Source organism: Phytophthora parasitica (assembly GCF_000247585.1).
Source record: "Phytophthora parasitica INRA-310 unplaced genomic scaffold supercont2.6, whole genome shotgun sequence".
Taxonomy (NCBI): domain Eukaryota; phylum Oomycota; class Peronosporomycetes; order Peronosporales; family Peronosporaceae; genus Phytophthora; species Phytophthora nicotianae.
Window position 1 is genome coordinate 2,135,341 of NW_008648992.1, and position 24,393 is coordinate 2,159,733.

Sequence of the window (24,393 nt, forward strand, 5' to 3'; positions counted from 1 at the left end):
TTTGCAAACGCGACTAGAAAAGGTGTTCTCTATCGAAGCATTTTCTTATGTTACAAAACGCTAAATGACGTGCACAACTTGAGTTCTTCTAGAACTAGTGCGTTCTGAGGTCTCAGGCGCTTCACTGGTAGACTGCGTCGTGTTGTAGAGCACGTTGCTGTCAGATTCACCGTTGTGTTCAATTGTTGAGGCAGTGGACGAATTGTCGATTTGTTCGTTTTCGCTTTCAGCTTGGCGATTCGCGATGGCGTTCACATTGGCATTCGCAACTGTAACGCCACTCGCTCGTTCCTTCTCCGCGAGCATCTGCAGTTGTTTAGGTAGAAGATCGGGGGACCACTCGCTACCTCGTCGCTTGTAGAGATTCGCCATGGCCACTCGACCGAGATCCTTAAGCTTCACCCTTCCACGAGTCTGCTCCGCAACGGATCGGAAGTTTTGACCGCGTAATAGTGCGAGTTGAACATTTGTCTTCTGGTGTGGTAATAGCGAGTACATTTCGTCGGCGACCAATACGGACGCCAGCTGGCTCAAAAAGTACGTGCTTACTGCTGGTGAGACGTTCTCCAGTGTCCTAGAACAAGAAGCAATAGCGTTAGCCTAGATTCACAAATAGTCTTGGGTTATGGTTCTTACTTAAAATCCTGGATAGTGAGAGAATATAGGATGCACTTGCCCGTAAGCGCAGTAGCTGTGGAAACTGTTCGATAGAGTTCTTCGGGTTGAGCCATTAGAGCGTACTGCTCGAAGACCGAGTTTTCCCTGATGATACGACCCACATTTGTCTTGGAGTTGAAGAGATCGCACTCGCCCTCAACCAGGAAGAACGTCTCGATGCCAGGACTGCCACAGCGACACACTGTCTCGCCTCGCTGAATGCAAACGGGCTTCATGAGGAAGAGTGCGTACGATACGAAGCCTTTGAAGGAGTCCTCCATAACTGTGACAAGTGGAATTGAGAATAGATTCTCCACCGCAACCAGACGAGCAACATCAAAGCGCAAACTTGGAGCCATCTTGTCAAATAGCTGCGTCATACCGAAGCGAAATATTAGAATCTAATGTCAATCCTTTGATGATTAAATGCCCTACTATCGCACCTTTTGTTCGGGGAAGAGGCTAGTGCATGCAATGTGATGTTGGTAGTGCTGGGCATACAATAAAAGCAAAGTTAGTTTAATGCTGAGTGCACATTGCGCACTACACTACACAGGTAGTTCTACCATTTTGACATTAGTGCACAGACGCTCACTGACAGTCGCGTCGCGCAGGTAATCTTTCATCTCAGTCATTAGCAGTCGATACTCACGGTCACTTGGGTCTAAATTCTGGATGAGTGTCATGACTGACGAGACAATGTAACCAAAAACAGTGGCATTCACTACCACGAGAACAATCACCACGACCAGTTCGTACGGCGAATGGAGACTGGGCTTTACATCGCCATAGCCCACAGTTGTAAGTGTAGTAAACGCCCAGTAGAGTGCTGCAATGTATCGATCGCCAACCGGAACCAGATCGACGCACTCAATGAGCTGTGGTTCATTCGGAAAGAACGCGTCGACACACCAACTGTGATAACCCGCAGATTCACTTATCATCATGATGCTGTGGAACATGCACGCACTCCAATGACAAAAGATCGACATAATTGCCAGTAACTTAAAAAGTCGCTCTGTCGAAGGGCTCAACTAAAAGTACAGGTACAATACAGTTAAAAAAAAACAAAATAGTCATGTAAGTGTAACTCGTTCTGTACCTGAACCGTATCGCGTACACGACCGAAGACTCGACTGAGTTTAATCAACCGAGTGAGTTTAAGCAATCGAGCGATTCGGAAGAGTCTCAACAGCTTAGTAGGAAACAGCCGCAACGTCTGGTTAGAAGTTCCCACAGCAGCTCTGTATAAACAGCACAAACACTATTAGCTCACTACGAAGGGATTGTAACAGTTAAATACTTACTGGAACAGCTCGTCGATTGGAACGGTCGAGATGAGATCGAGAAGGAACCATCCCTTGGCATATTTCCAGAAAAGAGTGCGAGGATCATAAATAAGTTTTCGTTCGTCGTCGAAGTAGGCGGTACGAAAATTGAGTAATATATCCACGAAGAAGAAGCCATCAATGATCATCTCGAGCACATACCATCCACCGACCGCGTCGACGTCATAACCCAATCGAAATGGTACGACTATGATCGAATACACGATGCCAATACCCACAAAAAACTGCCAAAACACGATCGCGGGTTCTTGAGGGTGGAACAAATACGTTCCCTGAAGCATCACACGCTCGGACTTGAGATTTCGCTTAGTATGTTCATGTGGTGAGTCCCGTATCTTGACAATCATATCATGGAGTTCATTCTCGTTACTGGCTCCAGCCAATGATGTGCGTCCCTCGTGCGGTAAATCTTCTGGTTGTTGGTCGATAATCTGGCTGGCTAGTTGTAGAAGAGCTAAACTTCTCTCGTGATGCCGCTGTATTTCCTCTTGTGATTCAGTCGACAACGGTGCGTTTTCCGGTATACTTCCAGATAATGTAGAAGGAGCATATCGTTGCTCGGGAGTTGAAAACGAGTTGGAATCAGGTTGGATAGCGTCTTCACTGTGTTCAGAGTCATCGTCATTTTCCCCAGATTGGTCGTCATTTGGATCCAGAGTGTCTAATCTATCGAACGTCACTCCTTTAGTACTGATCTTTGCTTTCGCTGATGGTGAGCCAGGTAATGCCTCAAGTGTAGCTTTGCGACCTTGGGCGATTGTACTAAACGGTCTTGTAAGCGGATGTACAGCGTGAATCGAAGGTGGATCACTTGGTTCGGGAGAGGCTAGCCACGCATGGTTGCTCCTCTCTTGCACAGGAGTTGAATCGATCTGATCAATTGTCGACGTGCCATCAGAAGAAGTAGTTTTTTCGGTCACGCTTGACTGCTGATCTCCGATCTCGCTGCTCTCCTCTATTATAGTCTGAGGTCTCGATTGAGACGTGTCGATTACATTCGAAGGCATGAACGGGGCGATACGAGCTGGTCTAACCTTGCTGTTCATTATAGAAGTCTTGGCAACCACATCCGGGATATCAACGCTTTTGTGATAAACAGGAATGAGCGGGACGGGCTTGATACTTGTGTCAAAAACTGCAGGATCCACGCGCCGCCACATACTGCTCGCGATCGTTGCTGCAGTTTCACGGAAATGTTTGATAACCTCGGGCCAACTGACGCCTAAAAACAATAAAAGAAGGTCAGATTCCAGCTCCAGCCATAGAACACGTCGGAATACTTACTGATCTTTTGAATGGCTTCCCGAGAGAGAAAAGTGAGCTCACTGTAAGATTTTGCCACAGCCGAACAGATACGCACACCGTTGCCGTGCTCATGGTCGTACACTTCCAGCTGTTTAAAAAAAATCAACAAAAGTATATCTGATTAGTAAAAATGCTTAAGGAAAAAATTGCGACCACAAACCTCGCCAAAGTGATCCCCCACACTCATGGTTGCAAGACGTTTATCTTCTTTTCCACGTCTGACTGTCTTGACCAATTGGATCTTTCCCTTTATGATAAAAAATACATGCGCCGCAATCTCGTGCTCGACGTATATATACTCGTCTTTAAGCACAGCAAATGGACGCATTGCCATCACGATGTCACTGATCAAGCTTTCGGGACAGTTTACAAAGTATTTGATACTCGACACGATTTTTGAGTGTACGTGATGGATCTAAGCAAAAAAAAAAACATGAGCTTCCTTTGCTAAATGCTACGACAGAACACCTCAGACTTACCATTTCGTTCCGGAGCGCAGATGGGAGTCGTTTAAGTATCCGACGTTCCTTAAAAACTGAGCGATTCTGGTAGAAATACTCGAAATGGTGACGGATCTTATTGCCAATGTACTTGGGCATACGACGCGAGATAATGTATTCCTTAACAACCGTCATCCGCTCATCATATCGCGCAGCTGCGACGTCGAGGTTTGTCACTAAGGTCGAGATTGTACCGATGACATAACCAAAGAACGATACCCCCACGGCCATAACTGCGATGTTCAGTAACCTTTCATTGTTGCTGTGTGCTACAATGTCACCGTATCCTATCGTCGTCTTAACAACAAAGCGCCGTTAGTTGGTTATATACGAATCACAATAAGACTGACAATACCTTACCATTGTAACGATAGCCCAATACATGGACCTGACATACTGAAGCGAGTCAGTATCAGTAACGACACCCGCTGGATCCAGTGAAATACTGATCAACCAGGATTCCTCTGAGTCTGTCTTCCCAATAGCATACCACAGGCAAGCCACAAGATGTGCGATGAAGAGCATAGTAAGTGCCAATTTTGCCAGCGAAATAAGACTCTGGTTCGTGTAGACTGCATCTTCCAGATTGGCGAAAACTTTCCCCAGACGTCGAATCCGAGCCAGCTTGAACAATCGCAGCACTTTCAGTCCACGCAGTAACTTTGCCGATAGAAGAGCAGCATGCGCGTTATTCCCCACTCCGAATAGCTTTGCAAGCGACTCGAACGGGAGCGTCGAGAAGAAATCGACAGTAAACCAGCCACGCAGATACGCCTTGACAATGACGCGGAAATTGTAAGTAACTTCGCCGGAAGGTAATTGGAGACCGGTGATGAAGTTAAAGACGATGTCGACGAAGAACGCCACGTCCATCATCGTCTCCACGACGGCAAAGCCGCCTCCTGCCTCCACTTGGAAGCACACACGATACGGCACCACTAAAGTGGTGTAAAGTACGAGAAAAGTGAGCAGTAAGTCCCACATTCTCTTGGCAGAAGCTTCGGGGTCGATAAAATAACGAGGTTTCAACAGACGTCGCGCGTGCCGCCTTCGACGTCCGACGTATGACGGTAAATTCCTCTTGAGCGCGCCCCATAACGCACGACCATTTCGAGGAGGGTTGGCCATACGATGGCGACGGTGGCGAAATCCAGACATTCTTCCGACAACCTACAGCCCCTACGGCATACGCGATAGCACTTGAACAATCTATTGAGACAGGCTCTTAGCTTCGCCACATTGACGACGGGCTGACCCGATCAAAGGAATGCGAAGACCAGACCAAGCTCGAACGCTCCGGCCACGACGGAAACAACTCGAAGCGGTAACTGCTTTGGTAAACTTGGACGACTGCAACGTAGTAAGCTTCCTAGTCATTGATAGACAATAAAAATAAATTTCCACGTCTTCTTGTACCTGCTCAGTCTCATACAAAGACATACAGTGAAAAAAAGACGTTGGTGGGGCAATGGATCTATTTGATTCACCACAGTCAGCAGCCGAAGGTTCTGCTGCTCTTGGAGATCGTCTTACTGCGTTTTCTTCTCGCTGGGAGCAGAGCGACGCTGCGGGAAGAGGTTGAAGAAAACCAGCAGGCCAACGCTCACAACGTGTGGGAGGAAGTACCACGAGCTCCAAATGGCCAGGCAACGACGCACGTCCAAGATCTCGAACGCGACACCAGCGTACTGCATCGCCACCCACGTGAAGAACATGCCCGAGACGTCGTACAAGAAAGCCAGTGGGTGGGAGGTGCCGTTGAAGTACGAAAAGAAGATGGCATGCGAGTGGGCCTTGCGATCCTCGGTGTAGTGGAAGTACGAGCGCAGACGACGGCGTAGGTCTACATGGAAGAGTTGCAAAAATGGTGTCAGTGTACTCAAGTGAGGATATGCTGGATATGAGCGGAGACCCACGCTTTCCAACTTCGATGTAGATGCCACCCAAGAGGAAGAACAGGTAGTACCCAGGCGACAGTCCCTGTGGTGGTAAAACAGTGCATTAGTATTCTACAGCAACGATTTGGATATAAAAATTATTGAACGTACATGCCACAGAGCGCTGACAAAGAATGAAGCCATCGTGGACAGCATAGTAGACTTCCCAGACTTGGTCAGACCGACTCGCTGGTAAATGTCTGCTCAGAAAGAGAACATTTAATAAGTCAAGCGTATTCGCAGCGTGAAAGAAGATAATTGACGTGCAAGTGTTAATCCACCGCGCAACTCCTATGTTCCAGCTGTTGATAGCAACACGGAAATTGGTCGGAAGCTCCACGCAAAGCAGATCGTTGTTCGTGATGCCGTTCCTATTCAATCAGACGCGTCCAGAAGTTCAATATGACACCCTTCGTAGACAAAAACACATCGGTATGATTGCAAGAATACGCACCATTTTCCAGTAGCCTGCACATAGCCAACGCCAGCAGCAGCACTCGCCGCTTCGGCCAGCGACCACGCAAGGTACTTTGCATCAAGCACAATTAGCGTATTATGTACCAGCAAACAGATCTGTAAAAAGAAGGCACTTACGAAGCGGAAACGGAAGAGCACGACAGGAATGCACATGCGGAGGCAGCGCACAGCCCACGAGGATTCCGGGTAGAAATCTGGGGAGTCAATTTCATCGACTGGGAACTGGAGCGAAGCAAAGAACCCAGCAGCCGAAACCTACAGTAGCATAACAAATCACCGAATTTAATCATGCAATTACAATATAGAACAGGTAGAATGCAAAACAACGTACTACAATGACGAAGAGATTGCGGAGGTGTACCATAAACGGAGCAAAACGAATGTCCTTCATCCAGTAAATATAGTCCTTGTACTCGAAAGCAGGGCCAGCCAAGTAGGTCGGGAAGAAGAAAATGAAGCCTGTACACGAGCATCATCACTCAGTCCAGTAAGCTCAAATTAATGAGCTTGTCAGGTCTTTACTACCCACCAAAGTACGGGATCAGCCCTGGGATTTCTTGCAGCTCGTTTTTAAGCATCGTGGGAGTCTTCTTCTCCTTGGGCAGACCGCCGTCACTGTAGTTGATAGCGACGCTGCTAAGTTTCAGTGTCAAGATCATCTGGGCCGAGTCCCACACAATGTCCGGGCTGTAGAATTCGCGGTAATAGTGACTACAAACACAAAAATTGATCATGAGTTTACACATAATACCTTGAAGACGCTGATAAGTCTTCACTCACATTCCCACAAGGTACGTCAACAGCAACGGCAGCACAATGCGCCCAACTAGCTTCCTACGTCACAAAATAACAAATTTTTTCTACATAAAACACATTTTGTCCCTCGATATTGCTGTAGCTCCGCCGCACCTTGGAGCTACCATCATGAGCAGATACACCACAATGGCTGTGCCGATAGTGTGCAGCACGGCGGTGTCAAACACGAAGACACCGGCGAATAGTCCCGCTGCTACATTGAACAAATGGCCTGATGCACAAAAAGTATCGACATTAAATATGAACATAGTCTTCATTTGGACGTTGTAGCCATGATCGTACGGGACGTCTCGCCGCGCGTAAGATGGATAAGGGGTGCCACAAGGCTGCAACCCGCTAGCGCCACCATGAGACGGAAGCCATTAACGGGGAAGTTCTCGCTGTGGGCGACGCCGTCCACGGGGCCACGTAGGATCTCCATGCTTTGCTCTGCTGTTCGCCAGCGATACACGATCCACGCTTCGACAAGTCTGCGAATGCGGCGGATGACACGCATGGCTCGAAGATGACATCATGGCCACACGTTTTATGTGCGATGGATACAGTTTTCTGATTGGCTGGAAATACGTGGATACAAAAGCATGGATATATTTGTGTAGAATACATAAAAGCAACTACAACAAGCGGCGGAAGGCAACTTCACGCACGTGGAAAGGCGTGGACGTCACGCGGACGTCTTGTAGGCGCAGTTTGCTGCAGATAAGTGCCATAGAAGTTAGTGAATTATTGGAAATATTTATAATAATTGGAGTGCAAAAACAAAATGCGTACCCCGATGCCGTAGTCTGCAACAAGTTGAGTCTCATTTGAGCTGCCACTTGAGGGTCCTCTTCATCTGCAGTGGCGGTAGTCGCAGATACGCCTTTCGGTGGGATACTAGCTGGTGCTTTGGAGTTTGGAGCCAAGCCAGGTAGTTTGACTGGAGGCAAGAGCGAAGGAGGGAGTCGCTCCTGCCAGTGCACGAACGACGGCCACATGCGAAGCACAAGCTGCTGAAACTTCTGTTGCCGCTCCTATAGAATAACACATTGGGCGTCAGTAAGTTTCTAATGGGTTACTTAGTGTATCAATTGTTAACTTACCTCGCCAGATTTCATTCCTGCCACTTCCGAGTCAAACGCCTTCCGGAAAATTGACAGCGCGACGTGGTCGTCCACAATTTTCGGTAACAGTTTGAGAGCAGGTTCGCATGTCACCACTACACCAGCAACAAGTTCAGAATATAGTTCACACACAGGGATAAGGCTAATTGATCATACCTGATGAGGAGCTGGCAACGCAGGCGAGAGTTTTCCTCACGAGTGACATATACTCGGCCAGGATCGGAAGTGACACGAACGGCGCTATCACAATTGGCGGCATTTTCCGGACATAAAGTTGAAGATCTTCAGATAAAGCAACAATAGGCACGCTTTTGATGCCCATGAGTGGAGGAGATGGCTTCGTGAACATGTTCGTGACAGCGCGCCACCCAGTTCGTCGTCGGAGTAATTCGTCCTGCTCGATATCCACCGGGGCGTTTGCAGTGCCACCCCACAACTTTTCTTTTCGACGTAAAATTCCAGAGCGTTTAGCCAGCAATTGTCGGACTGGGATCTTGCACCAACAGCACACCATTTCTCGCGTTTCTGCGTCCACACTACTCTCGTCGCCACTGTCATCTCGATCCTGAGCTGGTATCCGACGTTTAGAGCGCTTCTTCTTTGCCTGATGCTCTTCAGGGCTTAATCTGAGATGAACAATAAACTCTACCAGCAAGTACAAATGATCATTCACGGCGTTTGTACGCACGAGGAACTTGTACTTGTCCTGTTTGGTGGATTTCTTTGAGAATTCCCACACGTCCTCTTCTCCCTGATGCCAATACACGGGGATTTCATGCACATTCCCCACCACAGTCCCTGTAACTTTCAAGCCATTTGCTTTAGTCGTGGCCTCTCTTCGACGCCTAGCGGTAGCAGAAGTTACTTCTAGCTCTTGAAATAAACACACATGAACGCAGCGCTTCACTACATCGTCTTCTCTCGTGTCGAAAGGTTTTGGTACACCGGCTGCTCTCTTCAGTGATACAATCGCTTGAGCCTCTACGCCTTCCGCTATTTGCAGCATTCGATATTCTTCGCTGTTTGTATCAAGACGATTTAGTGTAAACCACGACTTCTTGTCACCCACTCTGGTGTCTAGTGCCAAAGCCTCGATGGTTTGAGGTGAAGGGAATGAAAGAACGTGCTCCATTGTGTTGCGCTTTAGTGTACGGCACGTGGCTGCCGACGAGATCGCTGGACGGAAGTTGGAAGGGATACCGAAGAACATGAGCAAGCTTCGATCGATGTCCATTGGAGCACCACGCACAAGCTTCTTCATTGCAGAGTACGCCAGCTGTGAGATGCCGTCGAGAGATTCTATGAACTCTTTCTGCTTTTTCCAACCACCTTTGCCACTGTATTTACGGTTCAGAGTCTCCAACTCCTTCATAAACGCAATGAATTCCTCTTCACTGATTAAACCGTCGGCGTCTTTGTCGACAAAATCCAGCAGAGCAGCTTGCTCCTCGATCGAAAGTTCCACTTGCAACACTTTGTAGATCAGATACTCGAACTCTTGCTCGTCCAAAGCACCGTTTTTATCGGTATCAAGTGACTGGAAGGACTGGCGGATTTCCATTTCGCGTTGCTGGGACAGTAAATACGTTTTCTTGGCGAGTTGTTTCTTCACGAACGCCACGAACTCGTGGAAGTCCAGTTGCCCGTTCCGATCCAGGTCAGCGCTCGCCATTTCCGCTTCCAGTTCTTTCGTAGTAAATTCATGACCTAAAGCTCGTAGCACGTGACTAAGCTCGCGTTTGTCTATAGTGGAAGTCTGATCCAGATCGAAGAAGTCAAACGCTCGACGGAGTGAGCGCTTGAGATGTTTGTGATATTCTTCGTCTGATCGGCTCCATTCTTCTCCGCCGTCTTCGGTCTCACTGTTTTCCGAGTCATCCCAAGTATTTTCATCAGGTTCTTCGTCAGTCTCGTCACCATACATACTCGGGACATAGCTACGTCTCCGGATAGTGCGTGGACCTTTTGCTCGCTGGAATCGGCGTAGTTCATCGACATCCAGACCGGATGACGAGTCATTATTGTCTGAGAAACCAGGGTTGTCGCCTTCTTCGCTATCATACGCAGAATTGTTACGTGTAGATCGTCGCAATCGCATTGACCGTGACCTACTGACACTACGTCTTCGTCGTGGGCTTAAAGTTGTACGACGGTGATGTGAGTGTCTTCGTGACAATCTTTGGCGGCTGCGAGATCTAGGAGCTGATCTTGAAGCCGATCTCCTACTACGACCCCTTTTCAGCGTTTCTCTAAAACTTTTATCAGTGTTTCGTAAACTAGATCGTTCTTTAAACGAGCGCTTGGGAGCGTCAGAGATACTGCTGTCTTGTGCTTTACCTTCCTCGTCACTTCTAGAACTTGTAGTCTTCTCTTTGACCTTGCGTTTAGTTCTGCTTTCTCGTCTCTTTCTTTGTTCGCGGCCTGAACCCTCTTGCTCGGTCTCGGTTGAGGATAACCGAGCAGTTCGTTTGCTAACCATATTGCGTCTGGATTTAGCTGTAGAATTCTGTCTACTTTGGTTGTCTGAGGCAGAGCTACTAACACGTTTTGCTTCGTCAAAGTCCGAGTGTTGGTTCCGACTTCTCCGTTTCGTTGTCATTGTCCGCTTTTCAGTAGCCTCCTCACTCGAAGTTTCATCTCGCTCCTGTCGCCGCCGTGGGGGTTTCCTCTTAACTGTTGCTTCACTATTATCTCCCTCTGAAGACGGTGATGTTTCATCTTTCGCACGGCGTTTGTCAGTCATACTCTTACTGCTGTCGCTTTTTGCTGCTTGCTTCCGTGCAAACGCCTTCGTGATTCCCCAGCTAAACGAGTTCCGGACATTCCGCTTGGGTCTGTTTCTCCTGCTCGTCGTGCTCTCTGTATCACTTTGATTACCACCTTTCCTCTTTTTAATCTCTACCCGTTTCTTACCAGACGACGTAAATAAGGAGAGAAATTCATTGTACTGGATTTTACCGTCCCCGTCGATATCGTATTCGTCCGTCAAGCACCGGATCTGCGCGTCTGTTAGTGGAAGACCCATTTCCAGAAGAGCTTCTTTCAACTCCACTGCACCAATCTCTCCATCTTTGTCATCATCCATTGCTTTAAAAACCTCCTCTAATTTCCAACCATGTTTTAATCCTGCGTCTTCAATCAGTAGCTTCACTCGTTCGTGAACCTTCTTCACATCGAGATGAAGAAGCGGCTGTAGCCATTGTGCAAACTGCATATAGTCAATACCAAGCTGCTTCTTTTCGTACTCGTATTCAAAGCGATCCACGAGAGTATTAATCTGGGATGCAGATAGGTCAAATGATGGTCCTTCTTCACGTTGCAGGGCTCGCTTAAACTGCGTCGAAGTGATCCACCCTCTTTTGTGTCGATCGAGTTTTTCAAGTCCTGTTGCCAGGTTATAAGAACTTGACGAGTGCTTCTTCCCGTCGTATTTCGAGATACTTTCACGCAGTGAATCTGAGATTTCACTCAGCTTTTCTGAGTCTCGAACGTTGCACGCAAAGTCGACAAATGCAGCGTAGTCGACGAGTTGTGTCGCTCTCTCCTTATTGTTATTCGCGCTGTTAGTGTCGTCTCCTTCTCCGTCTCTTACCTTAAAACAGTCCGCGAGTGCTTCATAGTGTTCCCTTTTGTTTAGCTGGATCCCCATTTTATTCAAACACCTCGTAAACTTATCAGCCTTGATCACTCCAGGTCGCCTTGTATCCTCGTACTTAGCGAACTGATCGAGCCAATAACGACTCGCTCGTCGTTGCGCTTGCCCCGCCATGGCGCTGTACACAGCCTCTACAATGGGGTAATCGAGTAATGGAGCTCGCTTCATCCTTCCTGCCTTCTTGAGCCTTTCTTTCTTGTCCTGCACGGCTCCATCACTCGACTCCCAGGCGCTGCTGTCTCTCTTTTTCGTTTTTCTTCGCGTCAGTCGGGGCGACGATGAGCGAGATCGTGGGGATGAATCTCGCTCCGACACACTGTCTGCCCATCCATTGCGCCGAGAGGATCCTCCCGTCAGTGAGCCCCGCTTCAGCATGACCTCCTAGTGCGGAATGGTGTCCATCGTGACCCTTCACGCAACATGGCTACATTTTCGTTGAAGCTGTCATTTTCAACCAATGAAACAACGTCGTTTGGTTGTGGTGGATCCTGAGCCTGAACACTTGGCAACCTTTTCGACTAAACGAGGTGATGTTTCTACGAACTGTACGGAGTCACGCGAAGCTGGGCGCGGCGGCGCTCATGGGCGCCCCCATGCTGTTATCGCAGCAGCAAGCACATGCGGAGCAGCGTGTGTATGCCAGCGGGTACAAAAGCCAACAAAAATTAGGAATTAAAGAGGGTATCTCAAGATTTTACGCCTGATTTGTGCCTGCAGAGAGGCACTGGGGCGAGGAGTCCGTCTCGAGCTCTGGAAAGCGCAGGTCAGTGGCTGTAGTCACAGGTTGGGTGATACGAATACTGAGACACTGATGTTCATTGGCTGCAGCATGAGAATGTGGTGGTGCTGGACTTAGAGAGCGAGTTGATTCAGCTCGGCATGACGAGGATCCGCGACTACGAGAACGCTGGTGAGCGCACCGCATACATGTGAGTACACCGCTGTTAAAACTGACTGTGGCTTGTATGCAGGTGCAAAATTCACTCATGACGCGAATGGGGTTCTGCGTTCGACGTTGGACTTGGCGCTAACGGAGCTCCCGAGCGACGAAGAGGTACCGAGTGGTTTTACCTTTGTTGTGTCTAATTGTCGACTGACGTCGGAGCGCATTAGTCTGTTGTGACAACGCCGCGTGGGTATAAAGCTGAGGGCCTCATGTTTGAGGACGACGTGAAGGTGTGCGGCATCAGTATTGCCGTGAATCCGGAGGCCCAAAAGGGGTAAGGCGAAATAGCTGCAGCTTTTGCTACTTGGCAATCGTTATTGATATTAATTCGCTGTGCGAATACACAGTTTGGCACAGGTTCTTCGAACTTCTCTGCCGTATGATGCCAAATACGGTGAGATTTTGGTGCAAGAGGACGCCAAGGGCGGTAACAAGGTAAATCATCATTCTTTAAAGCATACTCTCTCGAAGATTTTGGCTTACAAGTCTTATTTTTAATGGCCAGATTGCCAAGGCCACTCTTCCGGAAGATTTAGATGGCCACGAAGTGTTGCTGCTGTTGCCAGAGCTTGCGTCGGTTTCCCAAATTGACAAAGTTATCCATGTACGATCGCGTGTTTGCTGGTTTGTGCTGGAGAGTGCTAATGATACAGGGGTAATTTGTAGCTTTTGATGCAGCAAGGTGTCGAAGAAGATAAAATTACAGTGGTGACCCTCGTCACTTGTCCCGAAGGTGCAGACGGATTTTGCAAGGTTCGCTACGCTTTTAGTTATGTTTTTATTTTTATTTTTTACGCTAAACTTCTTCCTAATGCAACTGGCTAGGCTTTCGATGACGCTCGACTAGTGACCGCTTCGTTTGACTCGAGGCTCAACAGTGAAGGTCACATTGTGCCCGGTATTGGCTCCTTTGAAGAGCGATACCTCGGTGCCCCCAGTTCTGTTGTGGACGTCGTTGACGAGGCTGTGGAGTCCAGCAAGGAAGAGAACGCTCTGAAGGCAAAAATTACGTCGAAAATCTCCTCATGGTTTAAAAAAGACTGATGAGACCACCACGTTCAAGAACCGGCCTAGACAACTACACCATTTTACTCGCAAAAAAAAGAGAAAGTTACAAAGTGAGGCTTGCACATTGGAATGCAATTTCTTAGTGATCTTTACCCAAATGTTTTGGACAAGTTGTCTGAGCTGTCCACAACAACTCAAATTTTAGTATTTCGAAGTACGGTGGTCGATAACAGTCATGATTTCAGGGTAATTTCCTTTCATACTCACGGAAAGGGACTGATTGAAAGGTGTCGACAAGTATTTGAAGCGTTGGCTGGCCAGTATTCTTCATTTTTCATTTATCCCAGTCGACACCGAACTACCCGAGAATGGACGAAGACTTTGAAGACGAGGAGTGGCCTTTTGGCTGTGAAGGTGGACCAGAAGACATCTTGGCTCCTTCAGGAGTTGGTTCCGCTGAAGTGAGCAAGCTGCTTGCTCGTGCGGATGGTGAAGCGGGGGAGTTCTCGTTCGGAGGAGTTGCTGATACATTGCCCGTCGCACCTGGACTATTTGTTGACGGCTTAGGTGCCATTTCAACCCCGTTATACGCCGAACAAGCTGAAAAACTCATCGCACTATGTGAAAAGTCTCCGTTCGGCCACAATATGGACACGAAGCTGGACGACAATGTCCGGAAGAGCTGGCAATTGCAACCAAACCTGATCGAATTTAAGAACCCACTATGGCAAACCGGCATTGAGAACCTGAGTAAGACCATCGCTTCCCGTTTGGGATACAAGGATATTCCTCTCAAATGTCTACTATACAAGCTGCTAGTGTATGGCGAAGGAGGCCACTTTGTCAAGCATCAGGACACGGAAAAGGAAGATGGAATGATTGCAACGTTAGTGGTGCAACCTCCAAGTATGCACCAAGGCGGAGATCTGGTTGTGTATCGAGATGCAGAAGTAAAGTATCGTCATGATTTTGGGAAGGCCGACAATTCTGCTGCATACCAGCCACACTACGCTGTTCACTATGCTGATGCTGAACATGCTCTGGAGAAAGTGACCAAAGGATATCGTCTCGCTCTGGTGTACTCTATTTGCTTACCACCAACAATGCGTCACTTGGAAAGACAGTACGATGTACCTCTAACTGAAGAGCTAGCCAATGCTATTGCCAAGATGAAAGGTGATGACGATTCGTTTGCATTGTTGCTGGCTCATGAGTACACGGAAAACAGTATCCGAAACATGGGATCGGGGGCTTTAAAGGGGGTGGATAGTGCGAGATTTCACGCACTTGATGGAGCCAATGCGCTTGTTCCTGAGGACAAGAAATTGCTGTTTTTCATCGTGCAGCTACAACATGATGTTAGCTATAATTGTGGCGGCTATGACTACGAGAAGACGGGTCATAATGACTCCGCTACATGGTTCACAAGAACAGGTAAAGACCTCGGTAGGGTCGCGCATTCGACTGAAAAGCTGAATATCCTTAACCCTGGACAAGAAGCGCTTGAAAGTATTTGGAGTTTAACGGCGTACGGCAAGATGACCAAACGAGGTGGGTACGTAGGCAATGAGAGTTCTAAAACAGTGTCAACATACACGCGATACGCGATTGTGGCTTGGCCAGCAACTAAGCACTCGGACAAAGCGTTGAAGTTTATGCCCATGGATGTTGCAGCTGAAGCTTTGCATTGCCGTAAGCCAGTGTCTGCTGAGGAAGTTAGCAAATTCTTGGAGGGTGCAAGTGCCAGGATTGAAACCGAAAATAAGAAAAAGAAGTATGGAGAAAAGCGTGAAGTGTTCTCTACGAAATTTTTCCGTCTGGTTTGCGAACTACTCGCTGGAACGGGAGATCCGAAGGCCGTGAACTCGTTTTTCACAACTTACTGTGGAGCACTTGGCGGAGTAGAAGACAACGAGGCTTTCATTCCACCAATCACGGCAATAGTGCGCACATTCGACTGGTCAGACATTGGAGACTCTGTTTTGAAGGCGTTGGGTTCTGGTGTTGAAAAAGATGATGATGGTCGTGGTCGTGAAATAAACGCTGGTCTATCATCATTGAAAATGACATTACGCGTGATCGATGGTCTGGCTAGCGGCACCGCTCAGCAGGCCTTAGTCAAGAAGAGTGTTGAAATTGCGACTCAAATGGCTGACAAGGAGCTATTCACGTCGAAGTCTATTGGATTGCTTTGGAAGTGGGTTATCCACAGCGATGACAAAAAACATCTCGAAACGATTGCCAATAAATTCCGAGAGGCTGAGACGAGTCTACTTGGTCCCTCGATTCAATACTTATCGCAGCATTTGAGTAATACCGGAAACGATGTAAAGAGCGCTGTTTTGGATCCGGTTGTGCCATTGCGAGTGAAGTGGTTGGAGGATCAAATTAAATCGTTGGACAAGAAATTTTCGTGGGAAATGCCGGCCGCAAAGTTCTCGGAGAACAAAAAGATTGAGGAGTTTCTTCGAGGTCCTGAGCAGTCCATGACTACCAAAGGTGTGGAGAAATTTAAGGAATTCCAAGAGGCCAAGAACTATGCCGCGAAGCACACGCCCAAGGAGCAAGTTGAGTGTTCATTCGAATTGGAAGCTGCCGAAATTGACGGAAACTCGTTTGTGGCGATCACGAAAACCCGCGATTGCTTTTTGGCGCAGCAGAAAATGCTAGTAAACCATCAGAAGGAGCTTCACCGTCTGAAGGAGCAGTTTGGAGAAGTTTTGAGTGTCGACGGAGCTGAAAAGAAGCGAGCTCGCGCCGATAAATGAGCAGACTTGCTTTTTGATCGTCTGTTAAAGAGACTCAAATGTAGTTAGCTACTAAGGTAGCTGCTATACCCCAGCAGTCTGAAACAACAATAATGAATTGGTTTGCCTGGATATCGTCCAATTTTTTTTTTCTCTAACCTTGTTGTAGCCATGTTTTGTTTAGTAATCCAGAATCGGGTTTCATGTAAAATTTGTGTACAATGGAGAAATTATTGCTGCAAAACGACACACCAACTTAGAAAAACACGTATCGAAGATGCCGATGAACTTTAAGGTGACATTCGCAAATGGCACGTCCATGAAGCTCATGGGGCTACCAGACGACATCACACTGGACGGCCTGCGCGCTCATTTATTCGAGAAGACGTCCATCCTGCCGCAGGAGCAGCACGGTAAGTGCCACACTCTTCCAGTGTATCATTCCTTCTTTCTAGTCGATTGCTCCTCTTTAACCATATTCTGTCTATCCAGTGATGACAGGGTATCCCCCAAAAATGATCGAGGGATCCGGCGTACGTGGGAGTAATTATTACCATCACAAATCGCTTATTATCATCTTACGAATACTTTTTGATTGTTTCATTGAGCAGGAGAGTACTCTGACGTCTTTGGGGGTTCGAACAGGCTCAGTACTTGTCCTCAAGGAGGCTCCAGAGAATAGCGCTGCACAATCTAAGACAAAATCCGTCTTTATGCGGCGCGTTATGCCGGCAGACAACAGTTGCCTGTTTCATTCGATCGGATATGCTCTGGGCAAGGGGAGAGAAGGAAATGGTCCCGTGATGCGGCAACTCATTAAGGACACGATCCTCGCAGACCCGGAAAAGTACTCGGAGGTGTTTCTGGGACGTCCCGTGTACGAATACTGCGCGTGGATTATGGACGACAAGTCGTGGGGCGGCGAGATCGAGCTGTCTATCCTTTCGACATACTACAAGGTGGAGATGGTCGTCTTTGACGTCACGAGTATGAGTCGGTTGTGTTATGGTGAGGACCAAGGCTTCACACAGCGACTGTTCCTGCTCTACGACGGAATTCACTACGACCTGGTTGTTGAGGCCCCTTCCGCGACAGCTTCGGAGAGTCAGGACGTGACGCTCTTTGCGATTAATGATTTCTCCAAGGTGGGATTTGGCAGATAAGCCGTGTAAGTATTCTATCACTAATGTGCTTGCTATGCAGGTGGAACGTGCTAGCGAAGTCGCCGTGGAAGCTCATCAGAAGCACGAGTTCACCGACGTCAGTCGCTTCAGCATCATGTGCTTGGTGTGCAGAAGTACCTTTGTCGGACAGGTAAGTTTGGTTTTATACTGGTCTTTGAAGTCGCTCAGCTCACAATATTTGCCTTTTTTTACAGAAAGAAGCACTTTCGCATTCAGAAGCTACAGGCCACCAGCAATTTGGCGAAGTTAAGCCTTCGTCTACGCGCTAAGCTAGGATTGTCAATATGTAGACATGGCTGGTAGCTCGAATAGATCGTCAAACCAAAGTTTTTGTCTGAAATCGATTAACAAATTAATGCTTCAGTTGTCAGGGAAATCCACTTTGTCAGAGCCCAGAGGCGATCGAGGATCGTTTCCAGGCGAGAGCAACTGGAATGCAATTTCTGCATCTTCCAGCATCTGCAGCTTCGTTTTGTGCACGAGTCGGCTGTACCACCACAGCAACAAAATACTGAAGGTGCACAGCAGAATGTCGATCCAGAAGACAGGGGAGAGTGTAGGAATAGCAGCGGGAAGCAAAGGCAGAATGATGCGCGATACCGAGGCCGCAGAGCCAAGCAAACCCATGAGCGTTCCTTGAGGCCGGCCACCCAGCAGCTTTGAGAACGCGGCTACGACAACCGCTGTCGTAATGGGGCAACCCACACTCCACACGAAAAACTCGGCCACTGCCAGTTGTGGGAATGATAAGCTGGCAGGCGTCACTACCAGCATCACGTTGCCTAACAGCAGCATCACGAATCCTAATTGTACCCAGTTTACGTCAGAAATGCTGTGACGGAAGTACTCGATCGAAAAATACGACAGCAGTCCTAGTAACCCCAGATAAAACTGGAAATTGGACGCGTCCACTACTGCACTGACGCTCTCCGGATCACTGCCCGTTACCTGGAGAAACAGCGGGATATTCACTGTCTCGAACACAGACAAGATGCCGCGTGCATTGAAGTTTAGGAAGATAAAAACCACTGCACCGATATTCACGATGCGTTCTGGCATGGTCGTTATGTTGCTCAGAGTCTTTTTCACTGCAGCGTCTTGTGGGGACTCCAATGGACCATCATGAGTCTGAATAGATGCGTCGTACAACGTCAACATGCCAGCAATTGTCAACACGTTAAAGATGATCAAAATCAGCCCTGGAGACGTGAACTTGTTGAAGTGAACACCCAACACGTATGTGTCGGTATTGGCCACTAGGCTGCCAAGACCTGGGGTTAAAGCATAACCGAGGAACACAACAGTGGCCAGCATCGTCAAGTATGTGAGGCGCTGGTTAATAGTCGTGATCGAGGCCACGTCAGCACGGCAGACGCTGCGGTTGCCAGCTCCGAAGCCTACGATGAACCGACTGGCTGCCAACGCTGTCAAACTGCCAGTCACATGTTGGTCCGCGATGAGGTAGATGATGTTCCCCACCAGGCAGATACCCGACGATACGAGATACACCGAGCGGAACGAGTAGTGGTCGCACATCCAGCCGAAGACTGTGGACGAGATGAGACGCCCCACTGAGAAGAGCGACGTGAGCATTCCCATGAAGGCCAGGTCTCCGCCCAGCGACTTGGTGTAGAGGAAGAGTGTGGCCAACACGACGCCGCGCGAGGATTCGGCTGCGAACTCGACAAAGTTGATCATGAACATGTTGGTGTACCATTGCGATAGGCGGCGAGGCGGGGCATTGGGCGTCGTCTCCAGCGTACCATAGTTGGGGCCACCAGCGAGCTGCGGCCGCGGCATCTGTATCCGATGAGGCGTATCAGTGAGGGACTATGTTTTCCGGGGACCCGCATCTTGGTTTCAGTATGCTTCTAAAATAAAATTCCATACATCGACGCGCACACTAATATTGCTCATGAATACCATCATCGTATTATCAAGAGTGTTATGAATGAATATTTTCAAGTTCGAGGTAGATGTGGATCGAGCATGGCGAGTTATGAGGGATACATCACGCCAAGTGCTTCAGTCGTTCTCTGGGACGTCGGCCGAGCCCAATGGCGAGCAAGGGTCGTTCGGAGGCGGTACTACTCTGTACGCGCTCTCGACGTCCGCCAGCATCGCCATCTTCGTCCGGTGAACCAGACCAGTGTACCACCACAGAAGTGCGATGCTGGTCGCGCACAACACAATGTTGATCCAGAAGACCGGCTCCAGCGTCGACACCACCGCAGGCAGCAGCGGAAGCACACTGCGTGAGATACACGCAGTCGAGCCCAACAATCCCATGAGTGTGCCCTGTGGACGCCCACCCAGCAGCTTCGAGAACGCCGCCAGCACCACCGTGGTTGAGATAGGGCAGCCCACACTCCAGACCAAGAACTCGGCAAGCGACAACTGCGTGAATGTCAGATTTTCCGGTACCATGGCCAGCAGAATGTTGCCCGCAAGGACCATTCCAAAGCCCAGGTGTACCCAGTTCTCATCGCGAATGCTGTGGCGGAAGTACTCGATCGAGAAGTACGACAGCAGACCCAGCAAGCCGAGGTAGAACTGGAAGTTCGACGCCTCCATCACGACGCTCACGCTTTCGGGATCACTGTCCGTCGCGGTGATGAACAACGGTACATTCACTGTCTCAAACACCGACAGGATGCCACGCGCGTTGAAGTTCAGGAAGATGAACACGCACACGCCGATGTTCACAATGCGGTCCGGCATCTGCGTCGGGTTGTTGAGCGTGTTGCTGTTCGGGTCGTCTTCACACTCCTCGTCCTCCGGGCCGTCGTGCACTGTTACACTGTCGTCGTAGACTGCCATGATGCCAAAGATCGTCAGCACATTCAGTAAGATCAGGATCATGCCGGGCGACGTGAACTTGTTGAAATGCACCCCGCAAAAGAGCAGATCAGTATCGGCCACGAGGCTGCCGAGACCCGGCGTCAGTGCGTAGCCCAAGAACACAACACCGACCAGAATCGTCAGATACGGCAGGCGCTGGTTGATCGTTGTGATGGAAGCGACGTCCGCACGGCACACACTGCGGTTGCCACCACCGAAGCCTACGATGAAGCGACTGAATGCCAGCGCTGTCAAGCTGCCGGTCATGTGCTGGTCGGCAACCAGGTAGATGATGTTGCCCGCGAGGCAAATGAAGGTCGAAATGAGGTACACGGAGCGGAACGAGTACCGGTCGCACATCCAGCCAAACACGGTACTCGAGAATAGACGACCGACCGAAAAGAGCGCGTTGATGAACCCCATGAAGGCAAGGTCGCCGCCCAGAGACGACGTGTACAAGAAGAGCGTAGGCAACACGATACCACGCGACGACTCGGTTGCGAACTCCAGGAAATTGATCATGAACATGTTGGTGTACCATTGCCCGAGTCGGCGCGACGGCGTTGACTGCGATGGCTTGAGGAGCTGCACGGACTCCGGGTTATTGGAAGCAGAGCCGTAGGAAGTGGCACCGCTAGAAGACAGAGCTTGGCACACCATGGTGATGTGGAGGTGGGCGTCGTTGCGGCGTCGGTTTAGGAAAATCGGAAGTGAGCTTTTGCCAGGAGCGGATCGCCGAGCCGTGCGAGCTTTTGAATGAAAGTTGTGCGTTCAGGGGCAGAGTACACTACATTGAGTTTGGTTCGGTAGTTCGAGGTGGTGACTCTGAGGCCATTTGGAGGCGGATTAGGTGCTCTCGCCGGTATCCCCAGCCAACTGTCCGATCTTGAGGAGAAGCGGGGTGAGTGAGCTCCCGGTGGACTAGGCGACAGAACCCTTTTCTTCGTGCGATAGTCTTGATGCACTTCACGCACTTCACGCCCGTGAAACCGAGCCGGTCGAGTGGCAGAGCGTTTCGTTTGTTAAAAATTACCATCGTGGATCTACGTCAGTGAAGACGATATGTAGTTTAGGTATGCCAGAACGACGAATAAATCATGGGTTTGAAACCACAATTGTACTAACAATTGTAGAGGTCGCACCTCACGGCCAGAGCGCAACGTTTTTCGGAGCTTGAAGTGGTTTTGGCTTTTCCCCTAGCACCTTCTCTGAGGAGGTGCTCATTGTATCTCACAACCAATGTATCGCCCCTCCAGCAAATTGCCGGTGGTATCGCAGTGGTGGAAGAGGAGTTTACCATAACCCAGCGTTGCCTCCATCCAATACAAAGAACGCCATTGTAGCCTAAACAGAACTAAACAGAACCGCCCTGGTGTGACGCATTAGCTCACTAGTTGCAACATGTTGTCTAGTAGTAGATAATTTTGACGTGACAGCATTTGTTCACCGGATACCAACCGACAGGAGGGAAGATATGCCGGTTGCTTCGGGCATCTACCTTCAGCTGTTCCATTTTCGCAGCGGGGTGAGTGAGTGTCCGACTCAGACAGGCTGCATTGATTCCGGCTGAGTATCTTTGCGGATCGGTGGCGGCACAAAGCCATTCGTAGGACGAAACAGCTGCGTTCCGATTGAGTCTCATGCTCGCTGCCACTGCAGTAGTTCCTCACTCAGCGCTATCAAACACTTTAGATGAGGTATGCGTATGAGAAAGGAAAAGGGCCTTTTTTTACAAAGGTAGACTATGAAATTTAGAGCTATGTGCATAAGTATTAGAGCGAATTTTGAGTCTGTTGATACATTTAGAACTTGTAGTGGGCGTTGATATATTTGTGCTAGTGGAGTTGGGCATGTTCGTTATAAACCAACTCAAAATTCAAGACTACTCATTTCGACAGCCGACAAATAGATTGCCCGTCCTCATCACAAACACGGCGAAGCACTTCAAAACTGCCCGTCCTCATTTTGACAGATTGTAGTTTGCACGTCCTCATTTAGATGAGCGACGAGGTGTGTGTCAACCACATCTGGTAAATGCAAAGCGTAGTGAAAAATTGCAACAAAACACACAGAAGCTGCACGCCATGAAAGATATCATTTTTTTTCATATGATCTGCGCAGTGAAATTGATCGGTGCGATAGATGCTTTCTAAACGGTTGCTCACGTATCTTGGGAGCTCTGTGGAGAGCTGTTGGTTTGTGAGACGACGCCAATGCACAGCTGGTCTCGTACTGATCCAATCCGCGAGCTAAAGTACGCAGCAACGATTCTTGCTCGGCTGAGGTCAACCCTCTGGCACAATCGTAGAATCTCTACTGGAGATGCTACCTCAGCAATCAGCCTAGTTGTGCTTGAACACATGCCTGAACTCTTGGTGGAGGAATTTCCAAGAACAGCCATCCAAGAAATTGATCGCGGTGGGTGCTTTGGCGGCATAACTTCAACTACTGCTGCATCAACTTAAAATTATTAGAAGTGGCTTGCGTTCGCAGTCCTAGGATCTACTTGCCAATCTGAGCTCAGCGTGGAGGAGTTTTGTCAGCCCAGGAAGCTGTCGACATGGATCCAATTTGTTGAATAGTCCAAAGACTACCTACATTGTAAACAAGTTGAGGAATAGAGAGATTGAGAAAAATGCTGTACGCACAAGTCAACGGTGCTTGAACGCGTGCGTACAGCAATTTTGTTCACGGCATGTGCAATAACACGAAAGACTACATTTACGTCGTGAAGTATAAGCAAGCGAGTTGCCCAGTGTTACGGTCGCAGGGGTTTAAGATGCTGCGTGTCGAAAGAATGAATTGACGTACTTCGAATCAGTTATTTGTCCGGGAAATCGGCCTTGTCCGATCCCAGTGGTGAACGAGGATCGTTCGGAGGTGACACGATCCGGAACGCGTTCTCAACGTCAGCAAGCATAGCCATCTTCGTCTTGTGCACCAGTGTGCTGTACCACCACAGCAGCGCCATGCTACTCGCACATAGCACAATGTTGATCCAGAAGACCGGAGTAAGTGTAGGAATGGCCGCCGGAAGCAGTGGGAGCACAATACGAGAGATTGACGCCGCCGAGCCTAACAGACCCATGAGTGTGCCTTGAGGTCGACCCCCTAGCAGCTTGGAGAACGCTGCCAACACCACAGCGGTTGTGATCGGACAACCCACGCTCCACACTAGGAACTCAGCGACCGCAAGCTGTGGGAAAGAGAGCTGCGTAGGCGCCACAATGAGCAGTACATTGCCGGCTAACAGTGTTGCAAAGCCGAGCTGCACCCAGCTCACATCCCTGAGACTATGACGGAAGTGCTCAATCGAAAAGTACGACAGTAGCCCCAGTAGTCCGAGGTAGAACTGGAAATTGGATGCAGCCACCACGGCACTCACGCTTTCAGGGTCGCTATCGGTCGCCTCAATGAACAAGGGGATGTTCACCGTCTCGAATACGGACAAGATGCCACGCGCGTTGAAGTTCAGGAAGATGAAGACGGCTGCACCAATGTTCACAATGCGTTCGGGCATCGCCGTCGGATCACTCAGCGTGTTACTTGTAGCTGCAGTTCTCGGGGACTCGAGGGGTCCATCGTGGACACCAACAGACTCGTCATATACTGTGACCATACCGATGATGGTCAGCAGATTGAACACGATCAAAATCATCCCTGGAGACGTGAACTTGTTGAAGTGAACGCCCAACAAGTACGAGTCCGTATTGGCCACTAGGCTGCCAAGACCCGGGGTTAAAGCATAACCGAGGAACACAACAGTGGCCAGCAGCGTCAAGTATGGTAGTCGCTGGTTAATAGTCGTGATCGAGGCCACGTCAGCACGACAGACGCTGCGGTTGCCAGCTCCGAAGCCTACGATGAA

General features: G+C 49.1%; 9 protein-coding genes across 17 annotated transcripts in view; 3 read left to right on the forward strand and 6 right to left on the reverse strand.

The window, feature by feature from the left end:
• PPTG_21617 lies at positions 1–5,292 on the reverse strand. 2 transcript variants are annotated; one of them, XM_008898434.1, is made up of 10 exons: positions 4,172–5,292; positions 3,791–4,108; positions 3,472–3,726; positions 3,291–3,399; positions 1,965–3,228; positions 1,760–1,901; positions 1,224–1,691; positions 1,101–1,148; positions 637–1,028; positions 1–574 (listed from the first exon to the last, which is right to left on the reverse strand). In XM_008898434.1, exons 1-10 carry the CDS (start codon positions 4,967–4,969, stop codon positions 61–63), a joined length of 4,308 nt encoding a protein of 1,435 aa, XP_008896682.1. In that variant the 5' UTR covers positions 4,970–5,292; the 3' UTR covers positions 1–60. The 2 variants fall into 2 exon arrangements, with proteins under 2 accessions (XP_008896682.1, XP_008896683.1); XM_008898435.1 differs by lacking the exons at positions 1–574; positions 637–1,028; positions 1,101–1,148 and having other exon boundaries at positions 1,175–1,691; positions 4,172–4,969.
• On the reverse strand, positions 5,269–7,557 carry PPTG_04371 (hypothetical protein; the record flags this gene model as incomplete). Of its 4 annotated transcripts, XM_008898270.1 has the most annotated exons (10): positions 7,324–7,557; positions 7,135–7,252; positions 7,006–7,059; positions 6,755–6,936; positions 6,557–6,684; positions 6,343–6,480; positions 6,203–6,276; positions 5,860–6,119; positions 5,728–5,791; positions 5,269–5,654 (listed from the first exon to the last, which is right to left on the reverse strand). In XM_008898270.1, coding segments are annotated over exons 1-10 (1,617 nt in total), but the record flags the coding sequence as incomplete, so codon positions are not given. The 4 variants fall into 4 exon arrangements, with proteins under 4 accessions (XP_008896518.1, XP_008896520.1, XP_008896521.1 ...); XM_008898272.1 differs by having other exon boundaries at positions 7,006–7,252; XM_008898273.1 differs by having other exon boundaries at positions 7,135–7,557.
• A 98-nt stretch (positions 7,558–7,655) lies between these two features.
• On the reverse strand, positions 7,656–12,174 carry PPTG_04372 (hypothetical protein; the record flags this gene model as incomplete). Its single annotated transcript, XM_008898274.1, has 4 exons — positions 7,656–7,734; positions 7,813–8,054; positions 8,124–8,239; positions 8,301–12,174. 4 exons carry the CDS (start codon positions 12,172–12,174, stop codon positions 7,656–7,658), a joined length of 4,311 nt encoding a protein of 1,436 aa, XP_008896522.1.
• A 90-nt stretch (positions 12,175–12,264) lies between these two features.
• On the forward strand, positions 12,265–13,952 carry PPTG_04373 (hypothetical protein). Of its 3 annotated transcripts, XM_008898275.1 has the most exons (9): positions 12,265–12,445; positions 12,517–12,562; positions 12,628–12,709; positions 12,771–12,853; positions 12,913–13,019; positions 13,093–13,180; positions 13,251–13,349; positions 13,412–13,498; positions 13,571–13,952. In XM_008898275.1, exons 1-9 carry the CDS (start codon positions 12,330–12,332, stop codon positions 13,787–13,789), a joined length of 927 nt encoding a protein of 308 aa, XP_008896523.1. In that variant the 5' UTR covers positions 12,265–12,329; the 3' UTR covers positions 13,790–13,952. The 3 variants fall into 3 exon arrangements, with proteins under 3 accessions (XP_008896523.1, XP_008896525.1, XP_008896524.1); XM_008898277.1 differs by having other exon boundaries at positions 12,265–12,562; XM_008898276.1 differs by having other exon boundaries at positions 13,251–13,498.
• Positions 13,953–14,121: 169 nt separating this feature from the next.
• On the forward strand, positions 14,122–16,521 carry PPTG_04374 (hypothetical protein; the record flags this gene model as incomplete). Its single annotated transcript, XM_008898278.1, has 1 exon — positions 14,122–16,521. The coding sequence occupies one exon, from the start codon at positions 14,122–14,124 to the stop codon at positions 16,519–16,521; it is 2,400 nt and encodes a 799-aa protein (XP_008896526.1).
• A 207-nt stretch (positions 16,522–16,728) lies between these two features.
• On the forward strand, positions 16,729–18,060 carry PPTG_04375 (hypothetical protein). 3 transcript variants are annotated; one of them, XM_008898279.1, is made up of 5 exons: positions 16,729–16,913; positions 16,993–17,033; positions 17,112–17,645; positions 17,704–17,814; positions 17,879–18,060. In XM_008898279.1, the coding sequence occupies exons 1-5, from the start codon at positions 16,778–16,780 to the stop codon at positions 17,951–17,953; spliced, it is 897 nt and encodes a 298-aa protein (XP_008896527.1). In that variant the 5' UTR covers positions 16,729–16,777; the 3' UTR covers positions 17,954–18,060. The 3 variants fall into 3 exon arrangements, with proteins under 3 accessions (XP_008896527.1, XP_008896529.1, XP_008896528.1); XM_008898281.1 differs by having other exon boundaries at positions 16,729–17,033; XM_008898280.1 differs by having other exon boundaries at positions 17,112–17,814.
• PPTG_04376 (hypothetical protein) lies at positions 17,845–19,558 on the reverse strand. Its single transcript, XM_008898282.1, has one exon. The coding sequence runs from the start codon at positions 19,482–19,484 to the stop codon at positions 18,045–18,047; it is 1,440 nt and encodes a 479-aa protein (XP_008896530.1). The 5' UTR covers positions 19,485–19,558; the 3' UTR covers positions 17,845–18,044.
• Positions 19,559–19,613: 55 nt separating this feature from the next.
• Positions 19,614–21,185, reverse strand: PPTG_04377 (hypothetical protein; the record flags this gene model as incomplete). Its single annotated transcript, XM_008898283.1, has 1 exon — positions 19,614–21,185. One exon carries the CDS (start codon positions 21,183–21,185, stop codon positions 19,710–19,712), a length of 1,476 nt encoding a protein of 491 aa, XP_008896531.1. The 3' UTR covers positions 19,614–19,709.
• A 1,934-nt stretch (positions 21,186–23,119) lies between these two features.
• Positions 23,120–24,393, reverse strand: part of PPTG_04378 (hypothetical protein) — a 1,788-nt gene continuing 514 nt past the window's right edge. Inside the window, exon 2 of the mRNA XM_008898284.1 lies at positions 23,120–24,393. Within this exon, the coding sequence (XP_008896532.1) occupies positions 23,347–24,393 (1,047 nt within the window). The 3' untranslated portion in view covers positions 23,120–23,346.